We start from the raw sequence: 27,945 nt of genomic DNA, 5'->3' as shown, positions 1-27,945 counted from the left end.
AAAGCCACATTATCCAAAAGCCACCAATCTAAATTCATTGTAGAGGAGTGAATGGCTTTCCTTATATGATATATACTTATATAATATTTGGTTCCCACTTTAGAAATGCTTTTGTACTTGTGGTTAGTAAAATGATTAAACTTTGTCCAAATGATAAATGCTTTTCTTCTTCTTTTAAAAATATTACTTATTAGAGAGTGTCCAAAGGAGGCAGCAAAGATGGTGGAGTGTCTGGAGGTCTTATGAGGAGTGACTGAGGTCACATGGTCAGCCTGGAGGAGACAGAGGGGAGACCTCATTGGGATCTTTGACATTGTCACAAGGGCAAGCAGAAGTGCAGCTACTGATCTCTTCTCTCTGGTGAGCAGTGACAGGACCTGAGGAAACAACACAAAGCTGAGTCAGGAGAGGTTTAGGTTAGATCAGGAGAAGAGAAGGTTTTTCACCCAGAGGGTGGCTGAGCACTGGAACAGCCTCCCTGGTGAAGTGGTCACAGCACCATGCCTGAGAGAGTTCCAGAGGAGTTTGGACAATGCTCTAGGGCACATGGTGTGACTCTTGGGGAGTTTTGTGCAGGGCCAGGAGTTGGACTGGATGATCCTGATGAGTCCCTTCCCACTCAGCATATGCTATGATTCTATATTTAGTCTGAGCTGTCTCAACACAGGTTAAAGGTTGATTTTGTGTCCAAATCCTTCAGAATTCAGGTGCCTTCAGTTCACGATGAATGTGGAGATCTTATTAATGTAGAAGGGTACTGAAATGTTTGGAAAAAGACCATGCAAGATATTTTTAATCAGAAATGGTGTGACCAGCAGGACTAGAGCATCCCCCTCTACCCACACTGGCAAGGTTGCACAATGAATCCTGTGCCCAGTTTTGGGCCCTTCACAGCAAGAAGGACATTTAGGTGTGGAAGTAAATCCAGAGAAGGGCAGCTGATCAAGGGCCTGGAGTATCATAGCATGGGTGCCCACCAGGTAATAATTAGCATTGACTCCATGATTCCAGAAGGCTGATCAATCGTTTTATTATACTATACTAATAAAGAAAGTCATCCCCTCACAGACAGTCTGATACAGACAGACCAGATTGGTCAGTTGAATCTAAACACCATCACCACTGGCCAATTGAGAAATCACCCTTCGGTAAACAAATCTCCATAATACGTTCCACATGTTCACAACAACAGATGCAGCAAGTAAAGATAAGAATTGTTTATCATTCTTTTCTCTGATCATCTCAGAGCCTTCCCCAGGACAATGCCTGCTGCTCTCTGTGGAGAGAACTGTGGCCACGTCTGGAGCATGAGTCTTGTGAGGAGCATCTGAGGGAGTTCAGCCTGGAGAAAAGGAGGCTCAGGAGGGACATTATCGCTTCCGACTGCCTGAAAGGAGGATGTAGCCAGGTGGGACTTGGTCTGTTCTTCCATGAAACAAGTGATAGAAAATGGCGTGAACTTGCACCAGAGGAATATTAAGATATTAAGAAAAATTTCTTCACGGAATGGGTTGTCCATCACTGGCACAGCCTGCACGGGGAAATGGTGGAGTCACAATTGCAGGAAGTATCCCCCACCTGGGGACTTGGCTTAGTGGCGTACTTAGCAGTGCTGTATTAAAGGGTGCATTTGAAGATCTCGGGGTCTTTCCCCACCGAGCTGTTTCCGTATTGTGTGTTTCAGTGCCTCACTGAGGGCGGCTGTTGTGAGGGGCAGGGCCGGCCGTGCCCGACCCCGCGTCGCCATGGCAACGGACAAAGCCTCGGCGCGCGTGCCCTCCTCCGGCCGCGAGCGGTGCTCTCGCGAGACTTCGCGCGGCGCGGGGCGGCGAGGCCGAGGCGCTCGGGGCCCGTTTCAAACCGGCGGTCGCTGGGCCTCGGCCCGGCACGACATGGCGGAGAGCGACAGGGCGGAGGCGGCCGCGCCGCGCCGAGCCGAGGAGGCGGCCGGCCAGGCGCCACAGCCGCCGCCGCCGCAGCAGCAGCAGCAGCCGGCACCGCAACAACAGACGCCGCAACAGCCGCCGCAGGATGAGGAGGCGGCGGCGGCCGCGGCAGCCGGTAGCGGCGCGGGCAGCGCAAATGGCGTGAAAATGTGTGTGAGAGCAGGGCCGGGAGGGCGGCGGGGGCAGCGCGGCCGGGGGGCGGCGGGAGGAGGCGGCCGGACCCCCCTCGCCCCGTGGCTCCTCCTCCGCGGGGCCGGGGCCGGGGCCTGGGGCGCCCTCGGGGAGGCCGCGGCCAGGGCAGGGGGCGGCTGTGGGGCAGCGCCGCTGAGGGCTGGGCGTGCGGGGCCGCCCTGCAGGGCAGGGCTGGGCTGGGCTCCGAGCCCCGGCTCTGGTACCTGGCGGTTCCCACGGGATACCCGTCCGGGAGTGTCCGCATCGCTGTTGGCGCCGGTTACGTTTCCACTTCTTGCCGAAACGATTTTATTTAAAGCCGTTGAAGTAGTCTTTGTTTACGTGAGAATGGTAGGACAGCCCTATAGTAATTTACTTTCTAAAAACAAACCCCGCACATGCATACATGAAGTTTTCTTGGAAACGGTAACATTTTCATACACAGAGTATGTAAAATTGTGCCTTGTATAGTATGGCTAAAAGGAACTTAGAATAAGGGAGCTGGAAATACCGGCTCTCTGGAACAATACCATGAATAACTTTGTGTGCGTGGTTGTTCTTGATGTCAGGCTTGGAAGGTTGTCACTCTTTACATGAGCTGGATTCTGGCCTCAGATCGTTGGAATTTCAATATCTCTTCCAATCTCATTTAGATCTTGGAGGGAAAATACATTTACGGTAGACTTACTGTTAGAGTACATCAAAGCTGCTGGCGTCTGGGAAGTTTTGACATGTTCTAAGCAGCCCTGCTCTGATACTGTTGTGTTTAAAAAAATGCATATGGGATCATCGTCTAAATAAAGCTGGAGGAATAAATATGTACTTCATGCCTTTACTTGACTCCCTGTAAAATTTAGTTTAGTTTACAAGCTATAAATTCCACTTCACTGTAAAATGGAATTTGTGGATTTGTTTTCTTTTTCCCTAGTCTGGCCCTCAGCTTCCAAACTGCACAGATTAGAATTGAATTTCACAGGATGATTGTCACCCTTTTTGTCCTTTTTAGGCATATTAATTTTATTGCCTTTTGGGGTTGCTGCTGTTGAAATGAGGTATTTTCTCTGTATCACTCCTGTCAACAGTATCTTCTTTTGCCTCCAAAACCTCACAAGCAAATGAAAAATCCCAGTCATTCTGCTTGGTAGAAATCACAACTTGAAGTTTGAAAGTAATGGCAGGCTCTTGTTAACAGAGATTCAAATCTTATTCTTTCACATACAGTTTCTAATCTTCCCCCAAATGGGTTTACAAAGGATTAAACTGTCAGTCTGTGGGTGAAATGTATTACTTGAAAAAATGATTTTACTAACCTGGTTTGCTTAGCATTCATTAAATGGAGAGGAATCCTGACTTGGTTTGCACACTTCTCTGAGTTTCTTGTATTTGGCAGTGGAACCATTCAGCACAGCAAAGCTAAAGTGATCCATGTGCTTTGAAATCACATGTTGTGAACTTTTTCCATTTCTGTCTGCTTATCTTATTATGGGCACTTGTGAGGAGGAGTAGAAGTTTTTTTTTTTTAAAAATCAAGTTTTAGGGCTTTCATGTTGATGTATCTTGTGCTTATTATTTATAGGCTTCTAGTCTGGCATATGGAAAGCTTGTCTTTTGTCTTCAAAACTTCATGGAAAGTTCAAAAACTTTTTTTTTTTTTTCAAAAGGTATAATGGTCTTTCAAATCAATGAGCATATGCACTTTTTTTGAGAACTAATTGTAGACATCTTTTTTCCAGTCCTAAGAACGGTGGTGGTCTGTGATTTCACAGGCAAATATAAGTATTAATTTAATGTATGAAATTTGTAGCTCATACAGAAAGTAAAGATTAGAATTATTATTGTTTTCCCCCCATGAAAATGTCAGTGTAGAATTTCTGAGTCTGTCTTTTCTGTGGTCTGTAGGTGAGTAATGTGACATTGCTTTGAATGTATTTATGATTGAAATTATTGTTAATATTCAAGGAGGAGGGTAGGAGTTGTGAAAGGATTTCTGCCTCCAGCCTGGCCTGTGTTGGTTTTGGCAGATGAGTTTTGCAAGAAGGATTGTTTCTTTAATTAATCCTCTATTTTCAGCATCCTGGCTGTGATTCCCAGACCAAGTGCAGGGTGGCTTTGTTTCCCAGATCTAGGAGTTTATGCCAGGCTTGTATCTTCTGTGCTCTCTACTGATTTGTACAGCCAGGTCTTGCAGAGCCTCTGGATTCCCTGTTTGGAGACCTGTCTCATCCTGTGCACTGCATTGAGCACCAAGGGGCTGTTTCATAATCCTTTAAGTAGGAAAGAGCTTAAAAGGCTGAAGAGAATCCATTGCTCTAATCCTAAAACTTGAAGGAGAACTCAGGTTGTTACTGGGAGTCTGGTTGGGCAGGAGTTTTGCATTTGCAGATGGGGTTGGGTTGGAAGGAACTGATGTGACTGGAGACCTGATACTCTGCTCTTTGCCTCCTCCCTTGAATCCCTCCAGTTCCTGCATTGTTCCCTTCATTTCACTTCACTGCACAGCCACACAAGAATTGTGTTGTCACACAGAGTGGTGTGGAGGAGGGATGATGCAGCAGGACTTGGAGAAAGCTTGAACCAGATAACATGTTGTTGACTTGAGAGGTTTTAAATTTTACAAATACTTGCCCCAGGGGAGTATCCATGCATTTCCCAGTTGCTAATCCACTCTTAATCCACATATAAACACAAGGACTGTGAAGTTAATACCATGGGACTATTTCAAAATTGGGGAAAAAGTCAGGGGAGAAATATGGATGTATTTGAATGTACTCCTCCCTGAAAAATGCCCAGGCTTCAGTAGGAGCTCCTTGCATGTGCTTTTGAGTGCAGGACTGCCACTTACTCACTGTTTTGTTAACTGTGCAGAGAGCTGAAAACTTGTCAGTTAATCAAAATCACTGCTTTTGCCATATGTTGTGGTTGTAAAACTGAAATGCCTGAAACCTTCCAAAGTGTCTCAATGAGATAAAAACTAAGCCTTCTGAGATGTGAGAAATCTAGTAAAGATAGTGATGTAATTTAAGAAGGAGGGTTCACAATCATTCACTTCTGTCAGTCCTGTAGGACATCTCCTTCTAATTGTTCTAAATCAAGATGCTAATTCTGGCTTTTTAAAATACATGTTTCTGTGAAAGTACTTTTAAAGTTTCTCTTTAAATAGACAGTGATGTGTAGTTAAAGATTCTAAGTAGCATCTGTTTAGTGGATCACATTTGTGTGGCTTTATTCAGTGAATTCTTTCAGTTCAGCAGTTCTCCTTTTTAAAAGTAACAATTCAGGCTCCTTGAGCCTCTGTTGGCATGCTAAATGACCTTGTGATAATAACAATATCAGGAATGCTGAAGAGTTACAGATACTTCTTCTAATTCTGTTGAAAATGTATGGTCTTACTGAAGTTGAGATTTGGACTGCTGTAAAGGAAAAGCAGCCAATTTTCATCTAAAAAATAAAAATATTTTAAAAGGAAGATTTCAGTGCTATTGGTGAAGTTTTGAAAGACTGAGGAGGTGTCTGCTTTGTTGTTTTAATGGATAATACCTAATTACTTAATTAGTCTTAGATTCATAGCATGGCTTAATACAGCTGTTTCCTATGCATTTAATAAGTTCCAAAATTCTAGTAGTGTTAAGCCGTGAAACTGAAAAAACATTTGTTGTTCTTAGCTGGATTTTAATTTCTAACAGTAGTCTGACACAAATTGTGACTAAAAGTCATTTATGGGGTAGATAAAACATAATTTGATATAAAACCTATTGGAGTTGATTTTGATATATTGAATTACATTGAATTAAGCATCTTGATCTGTTTCAGCTCTCAGGCTTAAACTGTTTCTACTCCCACCCTTCTGTGGTGAATATCCTGTAACTTGTCCAAGTGAGGTGTGAAAATTACCAAAGCACCAAGGCATGGGTATTTTACGTCATTTTTCACTCTTTCTGTTTTGGTCTTTGTAGTAGTTTCACATTTCCATCTTTCTGAGTCTTGACAGACAGGATGTGCTGGCACAGGTTGCCCAGAGTTGAGGATGCTCCAACCCTGCAAGTGGTAAAAGTTGGATGGAGCCCTGAGTAAGGTGATCTAGTGCAAGGTGTCCCTGCCCATGGCAGGTGGCTTGGGATTAAATAATCTTTAAGGTCCCTTCCAACTCAAACCATTCTAGGATTCTATGATTCTGTGAAATGGAATGAAAGTGAATTAGTGAGATGTACTTTCTTTACTTAGCATCGGAACATTTTTTTGTTCTTGATAAAGCAGTGTATTTTGGAATTACTCTGATAGCATGAATTTATTTTTCCTGAGTTGAAAAGCAGCATTTGACATCCTGGGAATTCCAATAGCATGGGAAATACTCAGTTATATAAGTAGGAAGTGGGATAGTCTAATGGTCCAACACAAGACTAACAGTGTTTTTGTTTGGATTTTTGTTTTTTAATGTAGGGATAATGATGAGACAGCGAAAGAAGGGAAAGCACCTGTGAAAGAAAAGTTTGTTGCAAAAGCAAAGGCAATCCCTTCTCTTGGAAACAAGAATAGATTCCACCCCTATGCAAAGGAGAAGAATGCGGGCTCTGCAGACAAGAAGGCCGTTAACCGCAATCGGGTTTTCATTAGCAACATCCCGTATGACATGAAATGGCAAGCTATTAAAGACCTGATGAGAGAGAAAGGTAACTTACTCCTTGTAATACACTTCACACAGAAACCAGTGGGGCTTAAATGCAACCCATGTGTCCTTTGAGCCACACAGATTTGATTTGAGGTTTTTTTGTTTTGGGCTGTACTTGGTACATCTATCTCCCTTCCCCCTCTTTCATCCGAGACAATTGCATTGCAGGGTAGGCTGGGTAAATGAAGTGCTCACAATCTTCTGCCATTCTGGTGTGATAGTAGAGAGTATATGCATGACCTCATGAGTTCTTAAAGAGATTGTGTTTTGTCTAGTTGTAGTTCTTGTAGATTTTCTTTTCTCTAAGGGCTTTTGTATTTAAGAAACACATGAAGTGTGTTAACCTGAATAATAAGGGATGTCTTTCAAAAGTTGTTTTGTATTTCTTTGGTGGAATCTGGCTGTGGCATTAACTTGGTCTGCATTGTCACTACTGCCATGACTGTTTGTCTGGAGCTTTGTATTAAAAGCTTGTTCCTATTGTTGCAGTTCTGATAGAGAAACCTGACTACCCCAGAAATTTTATTTTAAATTTGGGGTAAAATAATGATAACATATGGATTTTGTAAAAAGTTAGTTCTGTGTTTTCCTTGAAAAATTGATTCTTCAAAAGTAATGCAAAGCACACTTGGCTTTTAGGCTGTGAAAAATGCCAGACCCCCCTTCTGTAACTGCTGGCTTATCTGTTGTAAGGTGACGTGACTATTTGATTGGTTTATTTACTTAAACTTCCTACTTTAGAAAGTGAGTCGCTTGCTGTGAAATATTTGATGTGTAAATTTGGTTATTATTGAAGGCAAACTTTTGATTGAAGATATTCAGGTAGAAAGTCACCTTAAAACAGGTGTTGTGAGTAGGATGATAAATGTAACACTTCTCAGTGAACGTTGACGTTTCATTTGTTAGGTTAAGGGACTGTGTATATCTGAATTTGTTCACCAACTATATCATACTGGCCAAAATATGATCTCTAGTATGAATTAGGTTAAATATAGTTGTTTGTTTTTAGTTTTGAGAATGTGGCTGCTGCATATTTCTGAAAATAGCTAAATTATATAGCTATTGACAGGAGGTATGGTTGGTCTGGTTTTGATTGTTGGTGAATAATAGGTGATTCTCTGTAGACTTGTGCACAGGGGCACAGTAAAGAAAGATACTGGTGTTTAAATGCATTGTCTCTTGGTATTTTCCCTTTGTATGTCTTATGTAGTTGGTGAGGTTACATACGTGGAGCTGTTTAAGGATGCTGAAGGAAAATCAAGGGTAAGTGCCGTGGGCAACAATCTGCTAGAGGTTTAAAAGTTCCTCAGCAGTTTTATTTTTGTATAATACCTGTACCAGTTATTGGAAAGTAAGTTTCATTTTTACACTGATTTTCATTAAGGTAGCCTTGAGGATTCTCTATTAGAAGTAGTCTGACACCTTCATGCAACTCACACTAGTTGGTTGTAAGGGACAAAGTACTTCTGTAAATGTTAACAAATGGCTTTTACTTAATCCTTCTTTTTAGCCAACACCTTTGTCTTGGTACAAATCTGTTTCATATAAAGGATGTTCAATAAACCAATCATTCTATTTAAATTTCGTTAGTGTAGTATGCTCTTCTTGGAGCCAATAAGTATAAAATGTTAGGTAAGAATATACTGGGTGAAGTGCCTGATTTCACAGCTTTGCAGGATTGGTACTTTTAAACACTGGCTTAATGCATTTACTTTCTTAAAACTAAATGAATGGAGATGGTTGGTAGCCAACAGAGTGCCAGCAATGAGGCACGAATAGTGAAGTTTGTTAAAGTTCCTTTGTCTTCTTAATGATAGTCAAAAGTTTGGCCAATAGCAGCTCCAAACCTGCAGTGAAGAACATGAGAAATGCAGGTTTGAGTTTTAACTGAGGTTGTATCAGTTGTTGTAAATTACTTTCTTTAATACTTGTTAAAACTAAAACATGCTGTCAGCTTTGCTATGCTTTAAGAAATCCTCAACTCTTTGCTTGATTAGAAGGATGCTGGTGCAGTCAATAAGGTTATTTTCTTGTAATTTCTCAATTATGTTGTAGTACTGAAGAGGTATGCAGACTGCTTCTTCATTGTAGTGGTGTACTTGATGTAGGTAGATTTTAATTTTGTGGTTAGTGGACAACTTTTAATGACGTGATGAGTGTCTTGATTGGTTTTTGGTTGTTTTGGGGTTATTTTCTTTCCACCCTTTCCCTCCCACCTCCTCTTCCCAGTTGTCCTTACATGGATCTGTGTGGCATTTTTCCAATTCTGGTTTGACTCAAAGAGCATAAGAGACAATGTATTCTCTTGCATTTGAATGGTATGTATGCTGAGAAAGTAGGAGAAATTCCGATTGGCTACCGTTAAAGAGCATATATTATGCATTTTGAAGCTGAAAATAACTTGTATAGTTGCTTAACAGTGAGCTGGGATCTTTAACTGGAAGCTTCATTTTCTGTCATATGTGCTAACTGACTTCTTTTTTTTCTTGCTTGTTTTCTCTTTACATATGATGACAAATCTCGTGGATATAGGGTTGTGGGTAAGTTTCTTTTTTATGTGTGTAGAAGCACACTGCTATCCAAACATTCTATTAGATTTGGCATGTTCAACTTTATTTTAATACTCTAAATGTTTTGATCTCTTTCTAAGTGTGGTTGAATTTAAAGATGAAGAATTTGTTAAGAAGGCATTAGACACTATGAACAAATATGATCTTAGTGGAAGACCCCTGAATATTAAAGAGGTATGTTTATTGCTGCTGTTTTGAATTGGAAATGGTGAAGATACTAAAGCTACTGAGATGACCATACAGGGTTTTGAGAGTCTTAGATGTGCAATTTCCAGTTTCATTTTTTTGTGAATTTTTATTGATGAGCTGAACTGCCTGTTGGCTTGCAGAAGGTTGGATACTATGCTGAGTAAACTGACAAAAAGCATGTCCTAAAGTCAAAATAATCTAATGCTGTTTTCTGTTAAAACAGCTTTACTTCATATTCTTACCTTAGGGTTTTTCCAACCTAGGTAATCTATGTTTACATTGTGTCCCTGCTTCAAAATATGACACAGAATGAGCTAATTATTAGACCACTACATATGTGCAAAAGTGGGGCTGGAAATAGAGAAGTTGTGCTATCTGGAAAGTGAAATAATGTCAACATTTCTATTGTAGTGCTGTAATATGATGGTATCTGATGCAGTTCTTCCTGTCCTGTTACAATTTTAATAATGGTATTAATAAATGATACAAAACCACCACCTATTAAATTAATTCAATTCTTGGAGAAAGTGCTAGACTGACAGTCCTTTAGCTTGAAATCTTTTCTACTTGTCCATAGGCTAGGTACAGCATGTGAAGTGGCAGTGCACGCTTCCTCAACAAGTGCTTTGCCAATATGCCTCAACCCTCATCTGAAAGGACCCACCTCTAGAGGTGAGGGAATTAGGGCTCCATGCTAATTCAGTTCATGATCCCTCTGACATGGACAAGTGTATTTATTAGTTGATAATTTTGATGGGTTTATGCAGAGTTTCAAATAGTACCATTTTGTTTGTTGCCAGTCTGGTTGTTGATGGTTAAGTGGTTTTGTTTGTGTCCACGTTTCAGGATCCTGAAGGGGAGCATGCTCGTAGGGCACTGCAGCGGGGAGGAGGGCAATTTCCAGGAGCACATGGACCTGATGCAGCACCTGGAATGATGAATTTACCACCTTCTATTCTCAATAATCCAAACATTCCTCCTGAGGTTATCAGTAATTTGCAAGCAGGCAGGCTTGGATCCACGATTTTTGTTGCCAATGTAAGCTTAAAACTGTATTTTATAACTTTGTTTGATCTTTGTAAGACATCTTACACCTGTGTAGTTCAGATTTAATATTAAGAGGAGTTTGGAAAGAGTTCACAGTTAGTGTATTGAATTGAAAGTGTTGGGTATGTATTCAGATTTTGGACGTGGAAAGATACATTAAACTCTTGAGACTGACATGCACTTCTAATGATTGCAGTCATCTGTTGATTCAAAACTATTTTATACATCTTTTCACTATTTACAATGGCATTTGTTTTTTATTCAATATATATATCAGCTTACCTAAGTTTATCTTGCTAGTTACTTTAGACTAATACAATAAAGTTCCAAAAAATGCAATGGTTCAAGTTCTTTATTAGCACAAAAGACTACTGTATTTATATGAGGTCTTGTGGAATTACAGCTGCTCTTCTCAAGAACCAACCCAATGGTAGTATGTTAATTAAAGTAAAATACATGTACATATTGTACATACGTGTTCAAATGGTGATTTTTTGGACTTTGACACAGTGCGTGTATTGCAAAATCTCAACTATTTACAATTTTCAACCATTTTGTTAATGAAGAATTAACAGCAATGCAGAAAATCTCTTCCAAATGTAATAGCAGAACAGAGATGTGCACTTACATCACTGATGTATTTCTGTGTTTAAGCTTGACTTCAAAGTTGGCTGGAAGAAACTGAAGGAGGTATTCAGCATTGCTGGAACTGTGAAGCGTGCAGACATCAAAGAAGATAAAGATGGCAAGAGTCGAGGAATGGGGACAGTTACCTTTGAACAAGCAATTGAAGCTGTTCAAGCAATATGTATCCTTGGCTTTGGAAAATAATTGATCATATATTGATTAGTCTTTAATGGTTCTGGCAGCGCAGTTTTACAAATGGTGCCTATTTGCCTTGTAGCTGTAATATAGGGACTAGAGTGTAATACTGTCCAGATTGCATTTGTAATGCCTGAATTTACTACTAAATTCTAAAACTTCCTCATGATGTTGAACAAAATTAAAATACCCGGCAGTGTGACAATTGTGAAATTAACTTCAGTGTACCTAACAGCTTGTATTGCATCTTCTGGCCCTTGAATTGTGTTTCTAAAGCTACGGTAGGGAAAGATAAGACTCAGAGCAATTGTATAGAAATATAATAAGTTATTACATTGATTCTTCAGAAACAGTTAAATTGCCTTCTTAAGACTCCTTGACTTGCATTTCTTCAGCTATGTTCAATGGACAATTCCTGTTTGATAGACCCATGCATGTAAAAATGGTAAGTTGCTTTCATTTCTTTCTACTTTATATGTCTCTGCCAAAACATTGAAAGGATCATAGCATTCCATGCTTGTTTTTTGTCAGGATGACAAATCAGTTCCTCATGAAGACTTCCGTGTTGTGGACAGCAAAAGCTCTCAATTACCTCGTGAGTGCCTGCTCTGTTTTCTACCCCTTGCACTTAGTATATGGTGATCTCTTTTTTCACACTTGTGCTTACTGTGGTCTCTGTGATACAGAGGAAGGTCTCTCTTCTGATCATACTTTTTTTTGTTTTTGAGGTGGTCTTGGTGGTATTGGTATGGGACTTGGACCAGGTGGACAGCCCATCAGTGCAACACAGCTGAGCATGGGTGGTGGAATGGGGAGCATGGGTCCGGGAGGTAAATCCAGATTCTTCATTTTTAAGTTATACGGAGCTAGTTTAAAGGTTTTAAAGTTTAAAATTGTCATTTGTGCAACACAGAAAAGACAGACTTTTGACAAAGCAAGCCTTGTCTAGTGTGCTTTTGAGATTTTAACTCTGACTTTTAAAAAATCCATTAGGGTGTACTAAGTGTTGTTTATCTTTTTGGTTTAAAGGTATGGGAATAGACGGCCCAGGATTTGGTGGAATGAGTAGAATGGGAGGCGGTACGTGCAATGAAGTTTTTTGCATTAAATATTTCTTTAATACTGTATAGAAAACACTTTTCCTTATTTTGCAGGACTTCCTGGATTTCGTGGGATGGAAGGAATGCCCAACATGGGAGGGTTTGGAGTCAACCGAATGGGAGGTAGTTGAACACCGTTCCTGTACACCTACTAGTTTGCTAATATTTATTAAAAACTCCATTTAGGGGTGGGTAATATAGATCAGTTCAAAGGAAGTAGTTGTATGAGTGGAGGCCTGGGAACTGGCAGGGGAGCTGAGTGTGTAATAGGTGCCTCTGACTTGTGCGTTAGACTCTCTTCTATTTAAACAAGTGGCTGTGAAACAAGTGTTGTAGGAGCATCAACTCAGGTGTGAATAACAGAATATTCCTGATTTTTGCTTTGTTCTTTCCAGAAATGTTCCGTGGTGGAATGGGAGCAAACATGGAAAGAGAATTTGGTCGTGGTGACATGGCATTGAACCGTGGTTTTGGAGAGTCTTTTGGAAGGATGGGTATGGTAACTGTTAAATTTTCTGTGACGTAGTATTGAGAATTTTGCTAGAAGGAGACCTGGTTTCATTTGGTCATCTTTTGTCCCTTCTTCCCCAGTCATTACTGTAAGGATGGAATCTCAATGTTCATTACAGTCACCACTTAAGACAGGGGTTCAGATGTGGAGGGTTTTTTTCCCTCTGTAAAATATAAATGGAATAGCTGTTTGAGGAAAGCATTTATCTTCATGCTGTATATTTTGTGGGGTATTAAATCTGTGGGGTGTTGAAGTATATGCTTCTGATAATGCTGAACACGGTGTCCATGTACAGCCTTTGTACATTCCATAAGCCTGTCTGCAAATGCATGGTGGGTATAGTACTGTTTCTACTGCAGATCAGGTAGCATTGGACAGGAGTCTTGGATTTTAGTGCCCTCAGTTTTTGTCCTGCATTCTGAGCTCCTGTAGCTCAGAATGGTATTTATTGGCGTCTTCTGTTACTGAGCCAGGATTATTTTGTTTATAGATGATGTCTTGTTGGCCATGGGCTTCCCTCGGATGAGTTACTCTTCCATCTTCAGAGGTGTGGAAGGGCTCAACAGCAGAGCCTTCTTGCCCTTTGTTACTCTGCTGTTACCTGGATGAATCACAGAATCCCTTAGGTTGGAGAAGATCACCGAGTCCAGCCTTTAACTCAACACTGCCAGGGTTGGGTTGACCACTAAACCAGGTCACCAAGAGCCACGTGTACACGTCTTTTAAATCCCTTCAGGGATGGTGACGCCACCGCTTTGTTGGTCAGCCTGTTCCTATGATTGGCAACTCTTCCTTTGAAGCATTTTTTCCAATATCCAATCTGAACCTCCCTGGTTTAACTTGAGGCTGTTTCCTCTTGTTCTATTGCTTGTTACTTGGTAGAAGAGACTGACCCCATATCTCTGCAGCCTCCTTTTAGATAGTTACAGAGAGCAGAAAGGTTCTCCCTGAGTCTCTTCCTCTCCAGGCTGAGCACCCCAGCTCCCTCAGCCGTTCTTCACAAGGCTTGTGCTCCAGAGCCTTGAGCAGCTGTGTTGCCCTTATTTGGACACACTCCAGCACCTCTATGTCTTTCTTCTTGTAAGGGGCCTGAAACTGAACACAAAATGCATCATAGGAGACAGCTCTTCTTCCTCTTCTGTGTTTCTTGTACTTTTCCATTCCCTTAATTCACCACCTTGAAAGAGAAGAACTGATAAGAGCATAAGGTTCATCTGGTATAAAAGTTGTTTTTTTTTTTAAATTGTATTAGTTGAGGCAAGTTATAGAAAAGGGTAACTGTTGTGTGCTTCTCTTCAATACTGATAATTGTGTAGAAGTGGTAAGAACATAATAAGCTTGTCCTTTAAGCTAGTCTTAATGCCTTGGAATGAATGTCTTAGAAATCAAGTGTATGCTTTCACTCTGGCTACTTACATGAACATCTGTTGCTTGAGTGAAAATGCAAGGCCACTTAAGTTATAAATGTTTCTGCAAGCAGTAGGCTTCTGAGTCTTCAGGTAACACGTTGGTTTAAAAATTTATGAACATGGCCACTGTGAGAAACTGATGGGGGTGTCTTTCATTCAGTAGATCCAGCATGCTTCAATTTACAAACTGTCAGTGATCTGCCCATTTGAATAGTGTCCTGAGAACCCAGGTTAGGGATCCCCAGCTTCACCTTAAATAATGGAAGGAAATTGTAGGGACTTCTAATAGATACTGTGTGTACTGATGTACTCCTGTTACAGTATTTAGGTTAATGGTATCTTAGAAAGAAGTACTGTGAAGGCATTTGGTTTTAGTAACCTTGAAATCAAGGAAGGTGTCTTTAATTGGGCTATAGTGTCAGAATGAAATTGAGGATGTTTGATTTGCAACAGAATTGTTGACTTTTTATACTATCAAGTTCATATAAGATGAAGCCTTGAATTTTGAAGTTTTTCTTGCCAATGTGGGAAATGGCCCATTTAATTTTACCATGTTTGTGCTGCTGGCAGGCTGTCAGAGGGGAGAAAAGCTAGAAAGAAATCAGAGTAGCTTAAATCCTGTAGTAGGAAAGGAGAAACTAACTTTACTTACAAGGTGTTCCTATTCAGTTTGTATAGTAAAGGCACACACTCGTGTCCTTATAGAAGAATATTGCCAGGTAACACTGAGAACAGCGCACTTCATTAGTGTGTGCTTTGCTTTTTGCACTAACTGCTGGTTTCAGTGTATGTCACTTCATTATTTTTTAGGGGGTGCAATGATTGGTGTTTTTGCAGGAGGAATGGGAGCACCTAGCATGGGCCCAGTAAGATCTGGAATGAGTAGGTTAACTTGTTTCAATAGAACCTAAATGCATAGGCAATGTAACAATGCTGTGTACACCTACTTGTATCAGAGGAACTTGGTGTAGTGTAGTGTGTTGCTGTTGAGGGAAGTAGAACTCTGTTGCATGTGACAAGTCTAACAGTTTTCAAAGCTGTTATGTTTAGGTAAAAGTTCAGAGGAAAACTAGCTAATAGAGTCTTTCCCGAAATCTTAGATTTGGAATGGTTTCAACTTCTAGTTTGGAGGGAGAAGTGATTAAAGTAAACTTGTGTTTCAGAAAAAAAGACAGGCAGAGTTATTTGAGTAAAGTTCATGAAAGCTGAACCTCAGTAATGTCATCATTGAAATAAAAAATCAGCCTTGAATTTCAGATTATCCCCCAGTTTAATTTTGTGCAAACCTCCAATACTGAGTTTGTATTGCAGGAACTCTCTGAGTTCCTCAGCCTACAGCAGATGAGAAGCTAAAATCTTGCTAGTGCCAATCTTAGAAGGCGTAAGGCTTAAAGACAGGGTCCCTTGTGAATGTTCTTGATAGATTTACTGTACATTAATTTTTAATTATGAATCCAGAAATATTATAGTATTTGAATGCTATTGCTCTTAGTTACTTATATAAATGAATTAATAAATTTTATTCCGTGGTTGTACTTTTATCGGGGTTTAAACTGTGACACATAGGAAAGTTCATGCTCTTTACAGTACTTGCAGTAACTTCTGTTCTTGGCCAAAAAAAAAGCCTTCTCTAGAAGATTTTGCAGTTAGGTGTGAGCACGGCTGCATTAAGTGAAGCTGGATATAAATGAAGGAAGCCAAATAAACAGTTGTATATCTGGTCCAATTACCTGTATCTAAGTATTGCCTCAATTATTTATTTGATCTTTTTGGTAAAGAGTATCATATTTTTTCTTTAATTAAACAAGACAGAGTTTGAATTCTTGTGTTCAACATTTTGCTACATTATAATAGCCTGATGCAGTTTGGTTTTACTATTTTAGAGCTGACACTCTAGATCTTGTATAATACTTTGTCTTAAAATATTGGCCATGCTCCTTGATAAATCACTGTGCATGTATAAAAGTTAAGGTTTATATTACAGCACTTCTAATAAAGTTATTCTTATTCTGACACAAGAACTTTATTTTATCCCAAATACTTGTGTGTTTATTGCTAAAAGGAGTTTTTTTTTTGTCCTCCATTTCTCTCTCTGTGTAGGTGGTGGCATGGGTGGTATGAACAATATGGCTGGAGGAATGGGAATGGATCGGATGGGCTCCGGTTTTGATCGGATGGGACCCGCCATGGGTGGAGGCCTGGACAGGAACATGGACATGGATCGAGGATTTGGGCCTGGCCCGATGGGAGGTGGCATGAGAGAGAGATTGGGCTCCAAAGGCAACCAGATATTTGTGAGAAATGTAAGCAATGAAATACATAGGAACCACAAGCTTATTTTGTGGGTATGTTTGATTACATGCTCTTATTCTCATTGTATATTTTGTTACCAATAATACCTTTTTATTTTAGCTTCCTTTTGACTTGACCTGGCAGAAGCTAAAGGAGAAATTCAGTCAGTGTGGTATGTATATGAACCTTACCCTGTTCATCTGTATGGACTTCAGGTGTTATGTGGTGTTTATTAGATAATAACAGGAAGACTGTTGTCTGACTCTGAAGAAGAGTCTGACTAGCTTAATTTTTCTTGTTTCACCCAGCTTTCTTGAGTTATATAAATAATCTTTAGGCATGACAGAACACAAGACCAAGGTACAGTATGTGCTGTGTTGGCTCTGAGTGCTCACTTGCTATGAACTTTAACCTATTCCTTTAATAAAATTACTCTTTGATTTTTTTTCTTTTTTGACCTATTCCCTGGCCAGTAGAAGTATATAATGCAGTGTTTCCTATGAGTTAAATATGAACTGTCCAGCTCATGCATTACTTTAGAAATGGTGCTGCATCAAATCAGAGTTAGTAATTTTGCCAGAATAGCATTACAGGTTTTATACATATGGGTGATCCTGATTAGAGTATTTGCAGGCTGTATGTTCTCCTTTATCTTAAAAAATAAAAGTTTGCTACAAATATTCAATATTTGGTTTTATCTAATTCAGAAAAGTTGGTCTTTTCACAGAAATAAGTGAAAAATAAAGCTTGAGTGTCAAAATACATGTTTTGAAAACACGTTTTCAGAATGGAGAGCTTTAGCTGAATTACTGGATGACTTCTTATTTTGGATAGACTGAAAAGATAAATAATCTAAAACATACTGCTGATGCCTAAGGCAGTCATCATACAGCTGTTTAGAGATATTGCTATAAATTAGACCTTGCAGTTCAATTATGAAAAATTACAAGGTGTTGATGTTTTCTTTGTAGATGGAGGATATAGCACAACAGGTTCTTTCCTTTTTTTTTTTTGAGTCTTAACCTCCTGGGCAACTTTCAGATAGTTCAGAACTTTTTTTTCAGTATCTCTGTCAGCTAATAGATGTAGTAATTATGTTCAGTTGCTTTAAAGAATTATAAGCAACAGATTGTGTTCATGTCAGTATCATAAAGAAATACAGAGCCTGTTTCCCAGTGTACCATTTCTTTCAAGACTGAAAGGACAGTCTTACATGATATTTAAAAATAAAAGACTTTGTATTTCAGGGAAAAGTTTTTTCTTCCTAGTGATGTTCAGGGGCTCACGAGAGGTGTGCTACAACATACAATAACCAAAAACTCATTAGCTCCAGGGAACTGAATATTCTCAGAGGTACATCTTTATAAAAATATTTCCTTGTGAGTTGAGTGTCCAACCTCAAGGAAGCTCAGCAGGAATTGGATCATGCATGCTACTTTTCCACCACTCCCAGCCTGGTAACTTTATTGTTATTGCTTTAATTTTGCTCTGCAGCTTCTTAGCAAAATTGCTTGGTTGTGACTATTGCTTTGGTATGTTTTTGTCATGAACAGGGTGGACTGGATTAAGCTACAGTTCAATACTCACACTTTTGTCAGTATGAAACACAAACCCTTCCCTGAGTCTTACAGGGCACTTTGTTTCAAACTTGAGGTCAAATACAGGCACACTTCAGGAAAGATTTGAGATAACAGATCTGGATTTGGATTCTTTCCTGCTGTTTTGTTTCATGTCACCTTGCCTGAATGAGTGAGTGTACCGTCAGTCTGAAAGTGCCAATTTCATATGTTCCCCTAGATTATACTTAAGTTTTTTCTTTTATTACTTCTGAGTTAAGTTGTTAGTACACTGAGGACTTGAAATAACTGCTGTTTAACTTATTTATTCAGGTCATGTAATGTTTGCAGAAATAAAAATGGAGAATGGAAAATCAAAGGGCTGTGGAACAGTCAGATTTGACTCACCAGAATCTGCTGAAAAGGCCTGTAGGATAATGAACGGCATAAAAATCAGTGGCAGAGAAATTGATGTCCGCTTGGATCGCAATGCATAATTTAAAACTGTGTGTTCAGGAACATTCCTATGTCTGTTTAGCTTCTCTGTCTTAGTAAGTCATTTTTAGCAACATTGTATGCTTACAAAAGCTGTAAAAAGGAACTTTTAAATCCCACCAGCCTTTAACAGTATAGTGTTTAATATACTGTGATACTTGTTAACTGAATCTTACTATGTTTGGTTTTTAAAGACAATTCGCCTGATTTTTGTTGTTTTTTTTAGAGGCACTGAGCACCTGCAGGTCCCTATAAACTGGGGATGCTTTGGATGCTCAGTGCCTTTGGAAAATTAGGCCAAGTGTCTCTAGTCATTCAGTTTAAATGAATGGTTATACTGTTTTTAATAAAATAAGCCATTTTCTCTGTTAATCTCCAGATTGCATAGTGGGATTTATTTAGTGTTTTCTGATTTTTTTTTTCCCCGCCAAATGTGTGTATCAACATTGTAATGTAAGAAGTAGATGTCTTTTTCATAATTTTGGTTTTATATGTGCGTTGTAGTCATACTGTAATTCTTGACTCTAAAAGAAAGGGCTCCAGTTAGGCTGTGATGTTTTTGTTCTACTTAATATTACTTTAATGATATGACTTAGTTCTGTATATAAGATTTAGAGCCCAATGGGAGTTTGGAGTTGTTTTTTGAAATTTTATTTTGACTAAATGAAGAAACTGGGTTTTTTTCTCCTGCTTTTATTTTTTTCATCAGCATAATCACTGATTAAAACTAGTTACCACAGACCCTTGTAGGATTGTTTCCTATGATGCCAAGTTCATATAAAATTGATAATACAGTAAATACTAAGTATAGGACAAGACAAATTGTCCCCAATTTTTTATCTATTTTCCAGCCATTCAGGTGAACTGCCAGAAAAATGAAACCAACAGAACAGATAAGAGAAATGGCTGTGTATGTCAGACCACTGCTGTTCACTTCTATGGGTCCTGATGTATTTATGAAGGCAGTTTTTATAAACCAGGGTATTCCCAAACAGAGCATATCAAATACATTGGATCCTACGATGTTAGACATAGCCATATCTCCATTTCCTGTAAAAGAAGAAATACAGATAAGTTGGCTTAATTGTATTGCATGAAATTGCCAAACTGTTTTGGAGGAACAGATTGCTAGCCCTCAGTTTCTCACAGAGCACCCTTTTCAGATTTTGCATTGGAAGAACTATAGTCACAGATTCTACAGAACATGGGTACCACAACCATAAAAGTCTCCCTAAATCACCAGCATCTGCACAGCTGCACTTAAAATTTAGCTAGACAGGCTATTATAAAATCCATTTATGCTTAAAATACTGAGACCTACAGTTGTGTTCTGCAGTAAAACTGTAATACGTAATCAACAACAAATAAACCAATCTAGAATACTTCTCTGAGATACTCTGAGAAGTTTTTAAATGTCTGAGCCACAGCCTTTTCAGGTAAGCTATTTATTTATTTTCAGTAAACTTAAGCTCTAGAATCTGAAGCTTGGATTTTGAGGTTACTCCTTGAATTTATCAAAATGTTGACTAGAATTCTTTCTTTTTGTAGTACCTTTTTAAACACATCCATTGGCATGAGCCTAAATACTAAAATCTTTACCTTTTCGAGCCACCAGCACACTTGCAACTGTATCTGGTACACTGGTTCCTGCTGCCAGTAGGGTGAGACCCATGACTGACTCTGGGATTCCCAGCGTTTCACCTGCAGTGGAGAAATAAGGGTAGAAAATGCAAGTGTGGTTTAAGTTAGGGCTCATCCACTGAAAATGCTTTGGACTTTGTTTGCTGGAGAAAGAATCAATCATACAGTAATTCCATATGGAATGTATCAGCTAACTTAACTACATGTGATGTGACAGAACCACAAAGCAGTTAAAGAGTGACAACAAATATCCTTTCCTTGTTCTTTTAAGTCTGAAGTGGTCAATACAGTAGCAATTAAGATTTTTTTTCTTGCAGATAAAGTAAAAGTTTAAATATCTAACAAATTACTATTCCTTTTTTTTGTCCCTCAACTTCTAGAAAATACTATAGTCTCTTACAGGTTTGGGCATCTCCTTATTAGTGTTCAGAAGTCTCACGAAGCAATAACTCTTATAATCATTCTTTTTGATCCCCTTGGGGGAGGGGAATAAGCACATGAATTATCTTGGGGAGGACAGTCATTAAGATATTGTGAGAATACTGTCTCAACTTCATGCCTTTACCATTTCATTTCAATTAGAAAGTGATTTGGAAGAATCAGAGTGCGGAATTTTTGTATGACTTGTAAGTACAAGTAACCCCTTAGAAGTGTGAGTTCCTGTAGGGAAATACTCATTTAAATTTGAAGAAAAGTTTTAAACTGTTATTAGAAGAGCAGTGTATTTTTCCCTAATCTCTATTTTTCTCAGCCCCAAATGTCGTTTAACCATATTAATTTCTAACTTAAAATACAGGGATTCTTCAAAACTGTTTCAGCAGTTGTACCATTCAGGTGCATCAATATTTGATACCTCTAGTCAAGCTACAAAGTAATTAATTTTTCTTAAACATTTTGGTTCACTAAAAAGTATCTTAGTATTTTTTAGTGTTGAAATCTGAGTTCTTACATGAAATATTTTGACATATTTAATAAGAGCAGTTTTATTTAAATAAGAGGCAGTACACTAAGCTAGGTCAGCAATGCTTGTCTCTTACTTACCAGCTTAGTCTAGAGCAGCCCAGTAAATTTATATTTGAAACTGTTTGTTGATTTCAGGGGTACTAACATGATCCTGTTGCAGAATTTGTATTCTTTTTATCCTTCCATCACTTCTAATAGATTTGTAGGGTGAGGGACCAACAAATCAGCTTTTATAAATCATCCAGGCTGGAAAATAATGGTTCAAACCAAGGTGAAATACGAATGAACCAGCCTTATGTACCCAACATTAGTTTCTAGCCCTCTGAAGGTTATAAGACAGAATATAAACTCAGGAGAAGTTAGTTTTTTATTTTATTAGATAGATTTATCTTCTATTTAATGTGTAGTGGTTTATTTTCTAGCAACTGACCATTAAGACAGAAAAGTCTTATTTTTCTAGGCTTTTGTTAATTTTGTGTATTAGTAGCAATGTGTTGCTATAAGCAGTAGAATTTTCTTTGCCAGCAACAGAAAGATGTACTAAATTACGTTTGTTCTGGACCATCCCAGTTTAGTGCCCAGCTATGATACTTTTGTTACATTCTGATAGACTGATTATGCAATGGTAGAACCTTTGAGTTCTCAACCTTCATGAGAGCCTGGACTTGAATATATTGTGTGTTTAACTTGTAGTGTTTTAACATGTAAATAGAATATAATTTACCTAGAAGTAGTGGGCCAAAGACCCCAGTACTACCTGTGATGACTCTGGAAAGTGAACTAATACACTCTCTCAATCTCCACCATACCTACTTTCATATTAATTAATGCTTTGTCTTGTAGAACAGCAATAATGTTGACTTGGATCCTGGTTCAAAGGCTTTTAGCATCCAGACAGTGAACCCTTGCTCTTTGGGTACAAGTGGAAAATTATTTACCCAAGGAGTTAACATGGTGGGTGTAATATCCAGTGATCTACTAATAATTTCTCAAAGGTTTACTGAATGTGTAGGTCTGCTTCTGCACTGAACAAGGAGTTATTCATGTCTGAAGTAGCAGAAAGCTTGATTAGGATTAGTGAGCTATAATGTGAAAATGGCAAGCTTTGAAACATTCTGTAGAGTTTCAGTTTCTTTTTCTGCTTGCTCTTAAATATAAAAACTGGATGTCTTTCAAGCTGACTGGAGAAACAATGAAATGAGGAGACCTTTAATACCTCAAAGTACTTTTAGGAGAAGGTTTTTACATACAAGTCCATACCCCTTCTCTCTCTTAAATGCAATCCTTTTACTGCCCCACTTTATGATGCAGATTTGTAAGAGGCCCACATATACACACTCCGAGGATGTTTATAAACATATTTGAGAAGTTTTTTGGCAGTGAATTTAATGCCACATCTCTTACTGTAACGTTTGTGAGAAACACAGGTATAGAAATTATGGATTTTTTCAAAAAACTTTGACCTTTAATTCCAGTCTTGGGGGATTTCATGTTTGTCAGCCTTCAGCATGACAAATTTATTGCTGTGTGTCTAATTGCTTTGCTTAATGAAGCAGTTTAGTGAAACTGTTTTTAAAAATAGATAGGGTTTTTTTGTAGCTACATCAAGTTCTCCTTCATGTGATGGTAAGCAGTGTGAAGCAGCTAAACTCTATAAAAGTGTTCCATCATTGGATGGAAGAGGGTGGCAAACTAAGCAGTCAAACATAAGTTTCTGTTGTTTTTCTTTGTTGTGTTTTTTTACAGCACAGTCTAAGTTGCTAAACTGACTTTTAAAGGGAAACCTCACAGGGAAACCACACAACTTTTTCCATGATTCTTGACTGGTATAGCAACACCACTTTACGTACCTACCTGCTATTGTTACCATCCATACAAGAACATAAGTTATTGCAGAAATCCATGCTGCTGAAATTAAAAATGTCACCATGAACCAGTTCCTCCAAAACTGTCTTCTGCAATCTGGGATAGTTAAATAGAGTAGTGTGATAATAGGAAGGGATAACACCCACAAAATTCTCTTTATATCTGCTTCAGGCATGGTAAAGACATTTGGATGATCTGTTGAGGAAAAAGCAACTTTTAAATTGTGGCATTAAGTTTGAATCCATAGTGTACAGTATGTTACTGTCCTCTACTTGTGAGAATACTGAAAAAAGGTGAAAAATACTTCTGCCTCAAGTTTTAGCTGTAGTATTACCCAGTACCTACATCTGTCTGGACAAAATTCTGAAATCAAGTTACATCTGGGGAGATTCTGCTTGCACACAAGAAAAACATTTTTTCACAATGAGAATAATCACCAGTAAAATAATCTCCCCAGGAAGTTGTGATTCCCTAGTGTTGGACATTTCTAAGATTCAGCTGAACAGGTGCTGGCCCGTCTGGGATCATGCTTTTGCCAGGAAAGGTTGGACCAGATGATCCTTGAGATCTCTTTCCAGCCTAATATTCTATGATTAACATGTTTTTTATTACATCACCAGGGGTGAACTAAGGTGGATGAAAAATGAATTTCTTTATAAGGGTTTGCCCATAGCATTTACCAAGAGTAAGTACCAACTGCTCTTTTTTGCCTGAGTGGAAACATGACCTGTGGCCACATCACAGCTATCCCTTTACTTTTGATATTATGCATATTTTGGGCTACCAACCTGCCACCGTCATATGGAAAGAGTATCTATTACTACAGTACCTGTGTGGCTTTCAGCTGACAGTGCATTTTACAAGCAGTGTTGCTGGGAAGTTTCAAATACACACAACAAAGACAGAAGTTCTACTACAACACAAATGAGCAACTATCCTTGCATTCCTCTAGCAACTGACTTCATATAAAAACCATCACTCTGATTTTGCTCAGTGTTATATTCCAGGTTAGAATAATGATTTACTTAAATACTAGGCTGGAGTTCTTTTGTGAGCAAAATCTTAATACTGTCTGAGAATCTGCTGTTGATGAGAATTGATGCAGACAGGCATGCAGGGTGCTAGAGACAGCTGTAACAAACCTGTACCTTCAGAGATTTCATTGAGCCCATGTAAGCTTGTGGAAAGTTGAGAGTAGTCCAGCTCATCTTGAAAAATGCCGCTGTCGGTCCTTGACTGTTGGCGAATGAGAGGTCCACTCTCGTCCCTCCATCCAACCAGTGGCTGCTGCTCCGTGCTCTCTTCCATGGCTTTTGTAAAACACGTGCAGCAGGGACTGAACTTTTTCATGAGGTATTGGTTGATTTTAATGTCAAAACATAGTACCAGAATATAACACCCATATATCAATAATAGGGATGCACTTTCATACCTAGAATGAAAAACAAGTTTTATATAACATGTAGTATAAAAGAACCCAGTTGTTGGCATAAGAAGAGAGAAAAGATTTGCATGAATAGCAGAAGGAGAACACACAAAAGCATCTATTTGCAATTGTATGGCTAATGTCATGGAAGTTTGTGAGTGTCTCCATGTCTTTCAGCAGTTTAATTAACTCCCCTCCTCTGCAGAATCTTGTTTGTGTATTGTATAGCTGCATGTTTTTTCAGGGGATCTTACTGATTGAACATTTTCCTGATATTTGCAAAATTGAGTCTTCATGTGATGCTTAAATTATAAACTTCAAGAGACTTCTTGCTGGACCTGACTGTCTTGTTGAGGTAACAGGAGTTTCAGTGTTGATGGAAAAGTTAAAACATCAGAAACTCATGATCTCCTTTGGCACACAAAAGTTTTTCTAAACAATGCTGGTATGAAAGGAAAGGCTTAAAAGGAGTAAATGCTGAACACTAATTGCCATGTCAGAACAGTTGTGATAGAAATTGTGAAGTCTGTACAGACAAACCTATGCAGGTCAAACTTCAAATATGCAGAGTTTGAATGCTTAGGTAATAATCTTTACAAGCATTGTGACTTTTTTTTTTAAGCCTACAGGATGTTCATTTCTGTTAGTGAACAGCAGTTCAGGCTACTTGAAGTTTGGGGCTTGGGGATTTTCATTTGTTTTTCAAAACACTGTCTCACAAATCTCCAGTCAACAGGAATTCAACACTACTTGTGCTCTTACCAGTAAATTCTGCTGTCAGATATCATGGCAAGGACGGCTGCTGCACTGATGGTATATGCCAGGCAGTCTCTGAACAGCGGCCAACAGGACAGCCTGGAAACCTGCAGATCAGTCATGTACTTTTCTTAAACCTCTCTGTAATACTTTCACTAAGTGCTGTAAATGCTGCATCAATATGTTGTTTCTATATTATGTAAAAATTAAAGATTCTTAGGAATGACTTAAGTATGATATTCAACAAGTTAGTGTTTTTAAAAACTTTCATAGCAAGTTATCTTAAAACTGATTACATGCTGGTTTTGCTACTAAATAATAAACTTGGCAGTTGTCATAGTAAGTCTCTCTTGGCTTTTGTTGGCAAATGAGAAAGGATAACTATTTTGCCCTTAGGAGCAGAACTATCAAAGTTATACATACCACACTGGAAAACAGCCCACAAGCTGCAGAAATACCAAGAAGATTATATATTGCTGATCCAAGGATGGTGCTGACCCCGATATCTCCCTTTGTCACAAAAGCTCCTGTAAGGAAAATGACTCTGGTATGTTTGAGTTTGGCATGCAAGGAAAAGAGCTCTAAGTTATAAGGAGTTATAAAACACATCTCTTACCTAGAAAAGCAGTGACAAGCTCTGGAGCAGAGCTTCCAGCAGCCATGAAAGTGGCTCCAGCTACATCCTGTGAGAGGCCAAGGCCTGAGGACAGAACAAAAAGAATTGCTTTAAAAAAATTGATGCTGCAGTAGCCTGTACCCTTTACTCTCACTAGTACATAATGTTAGCTGCTACTACAACAGTTTAGTAGATTAAAGTTTATTTTCATACAGTCAATACATTTATATGAGAGTCATAAAGTAATATATTGAAAATTAGCCTGATCTATCGGGCTAGTTTATTTCTAACTTCATTACAGAAATTAGTTTAAATCTTCTAAAATCAGCATTTGTATGCAGGATTAAACTGTGTTTCCTGTTGGTAGTAATTATAGGGAAATTCCATGGACTGTAGTGTGATATTGCTGTATGATTCATATCAATTCTATCCATCTGCCAGGGAAATCTGTACCACTGTGTCTTCACATACCAGAAACATTAGTTAAATTCAAACCACTGCTGTGGTCTTAAAATCAAGTTTTCATTTTGTATGGACAGTGTAAGAGCCTGTGTGTTGCTTAAGAGAAATGAGATTTTTGTTCTGGCAAATTGACTTTCTGGAATGTAACTCACTCTGTGGATCAAGTCCTGCACACCAAGTACAGGGACGTATGGCTGACCATGGCAAGTCTGACAAATGTTAATTTATTGTCAATAAACAAAACACCAGTTCTTATGGCAGTGTAGAAGCTTACATTTGCTGTAAGTGCAGATTTGGAGGAGGTCTTCCAGTTCAGGGATGAGTTTCCCTAGGGAATTTTGTTAATTCTTGGCAGCGAAAATCTCAACTCCCTGCCAAGACCATCTCTTCAGTGGTCTGCTGGAGCCAGGGGAATTGTTGCAGGTTGATTAGATTTCTTAGAACCATGGTAACCATAGAATTCCTGTCCCTCCTGTGTCATACTTTAATATGTTAGCAGTAGCTCATCACTACTTTTAAAGAAAAACAAACCCTAGAAAGAGTTTTGGTTTCACCAATCACCATCCCTCCTAATTTTTTTTATTTTACTAATAGTTACCTGGACATAGTACTGTGCAACTGAAATGGAAATTGTCAGTTTAGTTAATACTGAGGAATCTTAAGATTTTCCTCCAGGCAGAAAGAAAGCAAATATTAAATGAATACATGTGCAGTGTAATCACTAGGTTTTTTTCAATAAAATATTGATCCTGTGTATCAAATATTCTATAGACACATCTGTGCATGGAAAGTGAAACTTGTTCAGTTTTCTTTCAGAGCACTCTAACTTTGAAGCTTTTTAAAAGAGAAAGTTTGATGCCAAGCTTCTCAGTTTTACAGGAAAACAGGATGTCACTTACATTCACTGATGATCTCTAGGGAAGGTAGGAAGTAATCATCGCACACAATGGACACGGCCAGAAACATGTACAATATAATTATGAAGTAGATAACGATTCCTCCATCCTTCCTCTCCTGCGGTGTGAAAAATCCTTCAGGAAACTCCGATGAAGACGAGAGGATGCAACGCGTCCCGTTTTCTGAAAATTGAGCGCAAAAGTGTTACACATCGTGTATGGCACCTTCCCGTTCCTCAGGCCCCGGGACGTCTGGGGATTCGAGCGCAGCAAGGAGCGCTGCAGCGATGCCGCCAGAGCGCCGCACGCCTGCGGCGGGGCAGAGCGCCCGCGGGACGGGCTGTGCAGCGCTCGAGCGGAGCCCGGTGCCCTCCCGGTGTCCCCGGTCCCTCCCGTTCCCGTCCCGGTCCCGCCGTACCCGCGGGGTCCCCGGGGCGCTGGGCCCGCGCGCCCCAGGCCGCGAGCGCCGCCAGCACCACCAGCGCCGCGCGCCGCCGCGCGCCCGCCCGCATCGCCCGGACTGCGCGCGCGGCAACGGCGCGAGC

The 27,945-nt window shown here is 39.3% G+C and overlaps 2 protein-coding genes across 2 annotated transcripts; one reads left to right on the top strand and one right to left on the bottom strand.

Moving 5' to 3' along the window:
• The first annotated feature begins 1,866 nt into the window (after positions 1–1,866).
• MYEF2 (myelin expression factor 2) lies at positions 1,867–25,718 on the top strand. The gene is made up of 16 exons (XM_058811296.1): positions 1,867–2,095; positions 6,555–6,784; positions 7,994–8,046; positions 9,316–9,323; positions 9,434–9,527; positions 10,389–10,580; positions 11,244–11,397; positions 11,807–11,856; positions 11,943–12,006; positions 12,140–12,241; positions 12,441–12,491; positions 12,566–12,634; positions 12,907–13,005; positions 16,532–16,734; positions 16,844–16,895; positions 18,613–25,718. Exons 1-16 carry the CDS (start codon positions 1,893–1,895, stop codon positions 18,774–18,776), a joined length of 1,788 nt encoding a protein of 595 aa, XP_058667279.1. The 5' UTR covers positions 1,867–1,892; the 3' UTR covers positions 18,777–25,718.
• Positions 19,205–27,536, bottom strand: SLC24A5 (solute carrier family 24 member 5). The gene is made up of 8 exons (XM_058811295.1): positions 27,404–27,536; positions 26,043–26,126; positions 25,850–25,953; positions 25,433–25,533; positions 24,393–24,676; positions 23,233–23,439; positions 20,374–20,475; positions 19,205–19,824 (listed from the first exon to the last, which is right to left on the bottom strand). The coding sequence occupies exons 1-8, from the start codon at positions 27,468–27,470 to the stop codon at positions 19,502–19,504; spliced, it is 1,272 nt and encodes a 423-aa protein (XP_058667278.1). The 5' UTR covers positions 27,471–27,536; the 3' UTR covers positions 19,205–19,501.
• Between the last annotated feature and the right edge of the window lie 409 nt (positions 27,537–27,945).

The sequence above is a fragment of the Ammospiza caudacuta genome, chromosome 10 (genome assembly GCF_027887145.1).
Source record: "Ammospiza caudacuta isolate bAmmCau1 chromosome 10, bAmmCau1.pri, whole genome shotgun sequence".
Lineage (NCBI taxonomy): Eukaryota > Metazoa > Chordata > Aves > Passeriformes > Passerellidae > Ammospiza > Ammospiza caudacuta.
Note: the sequence above shows the minus strand (reverse complement) of the source record. Positions and strands in the feature narration are given on the sequence as shown.

What these genes read in the sequence shown, in the direction of transcription:
- MYEF2 (XM_058811296.1), top strand. Translation starts at nt 1,893, where the DNA reads ATGGCGGAGAGCGACAGGGCGGAGGCGGCCGCGCCGCGCCGAGCCGAG. An exon ending in GACCCATGCATGTAAAAATG is followed by an intron (nt 11,857 to 11,942) that starts GTAAGTTGCTTT and finishes GTTTTTTGTCAG; the next exon opens with GATGACAAATCAGTTCCTCA. An exon ending in GGAGAAATTCAGTCAGTGTG is followed by an intron (nt 16,896 to 18,612) that starts GTATGTATATGA and finishes TTATTTATTCAG; the next exon opens with GTCATGTAATGTTTGCAGAA.
- SLC24A5 (XM_058811295.1), bottom strand. Translation starts at nt 27,470, where the DNA reads ATGTTTCTGGCCGTGTCCATTGTGTGCGATGATTACTTCCTACCTTCC. An exon ending in GTGGGCTGTTTTCCAGTGTG is followed by an intron (nt 25,534 to 25,849) that starts GTATGTATAACT and finishes ACTGATCTGCAG; the next exon opens with GTTTCCAGGCTGTCCTGTTG. An exon ending in ATGGATGGTAACAATAGCAG is followed by an intron (nt 20,476 to 23,232) that starts GTAGGTACGTAA and finishes TCTCCACTGCAG; the next exon opens with GTGAAACGCTGGGAATCCCA.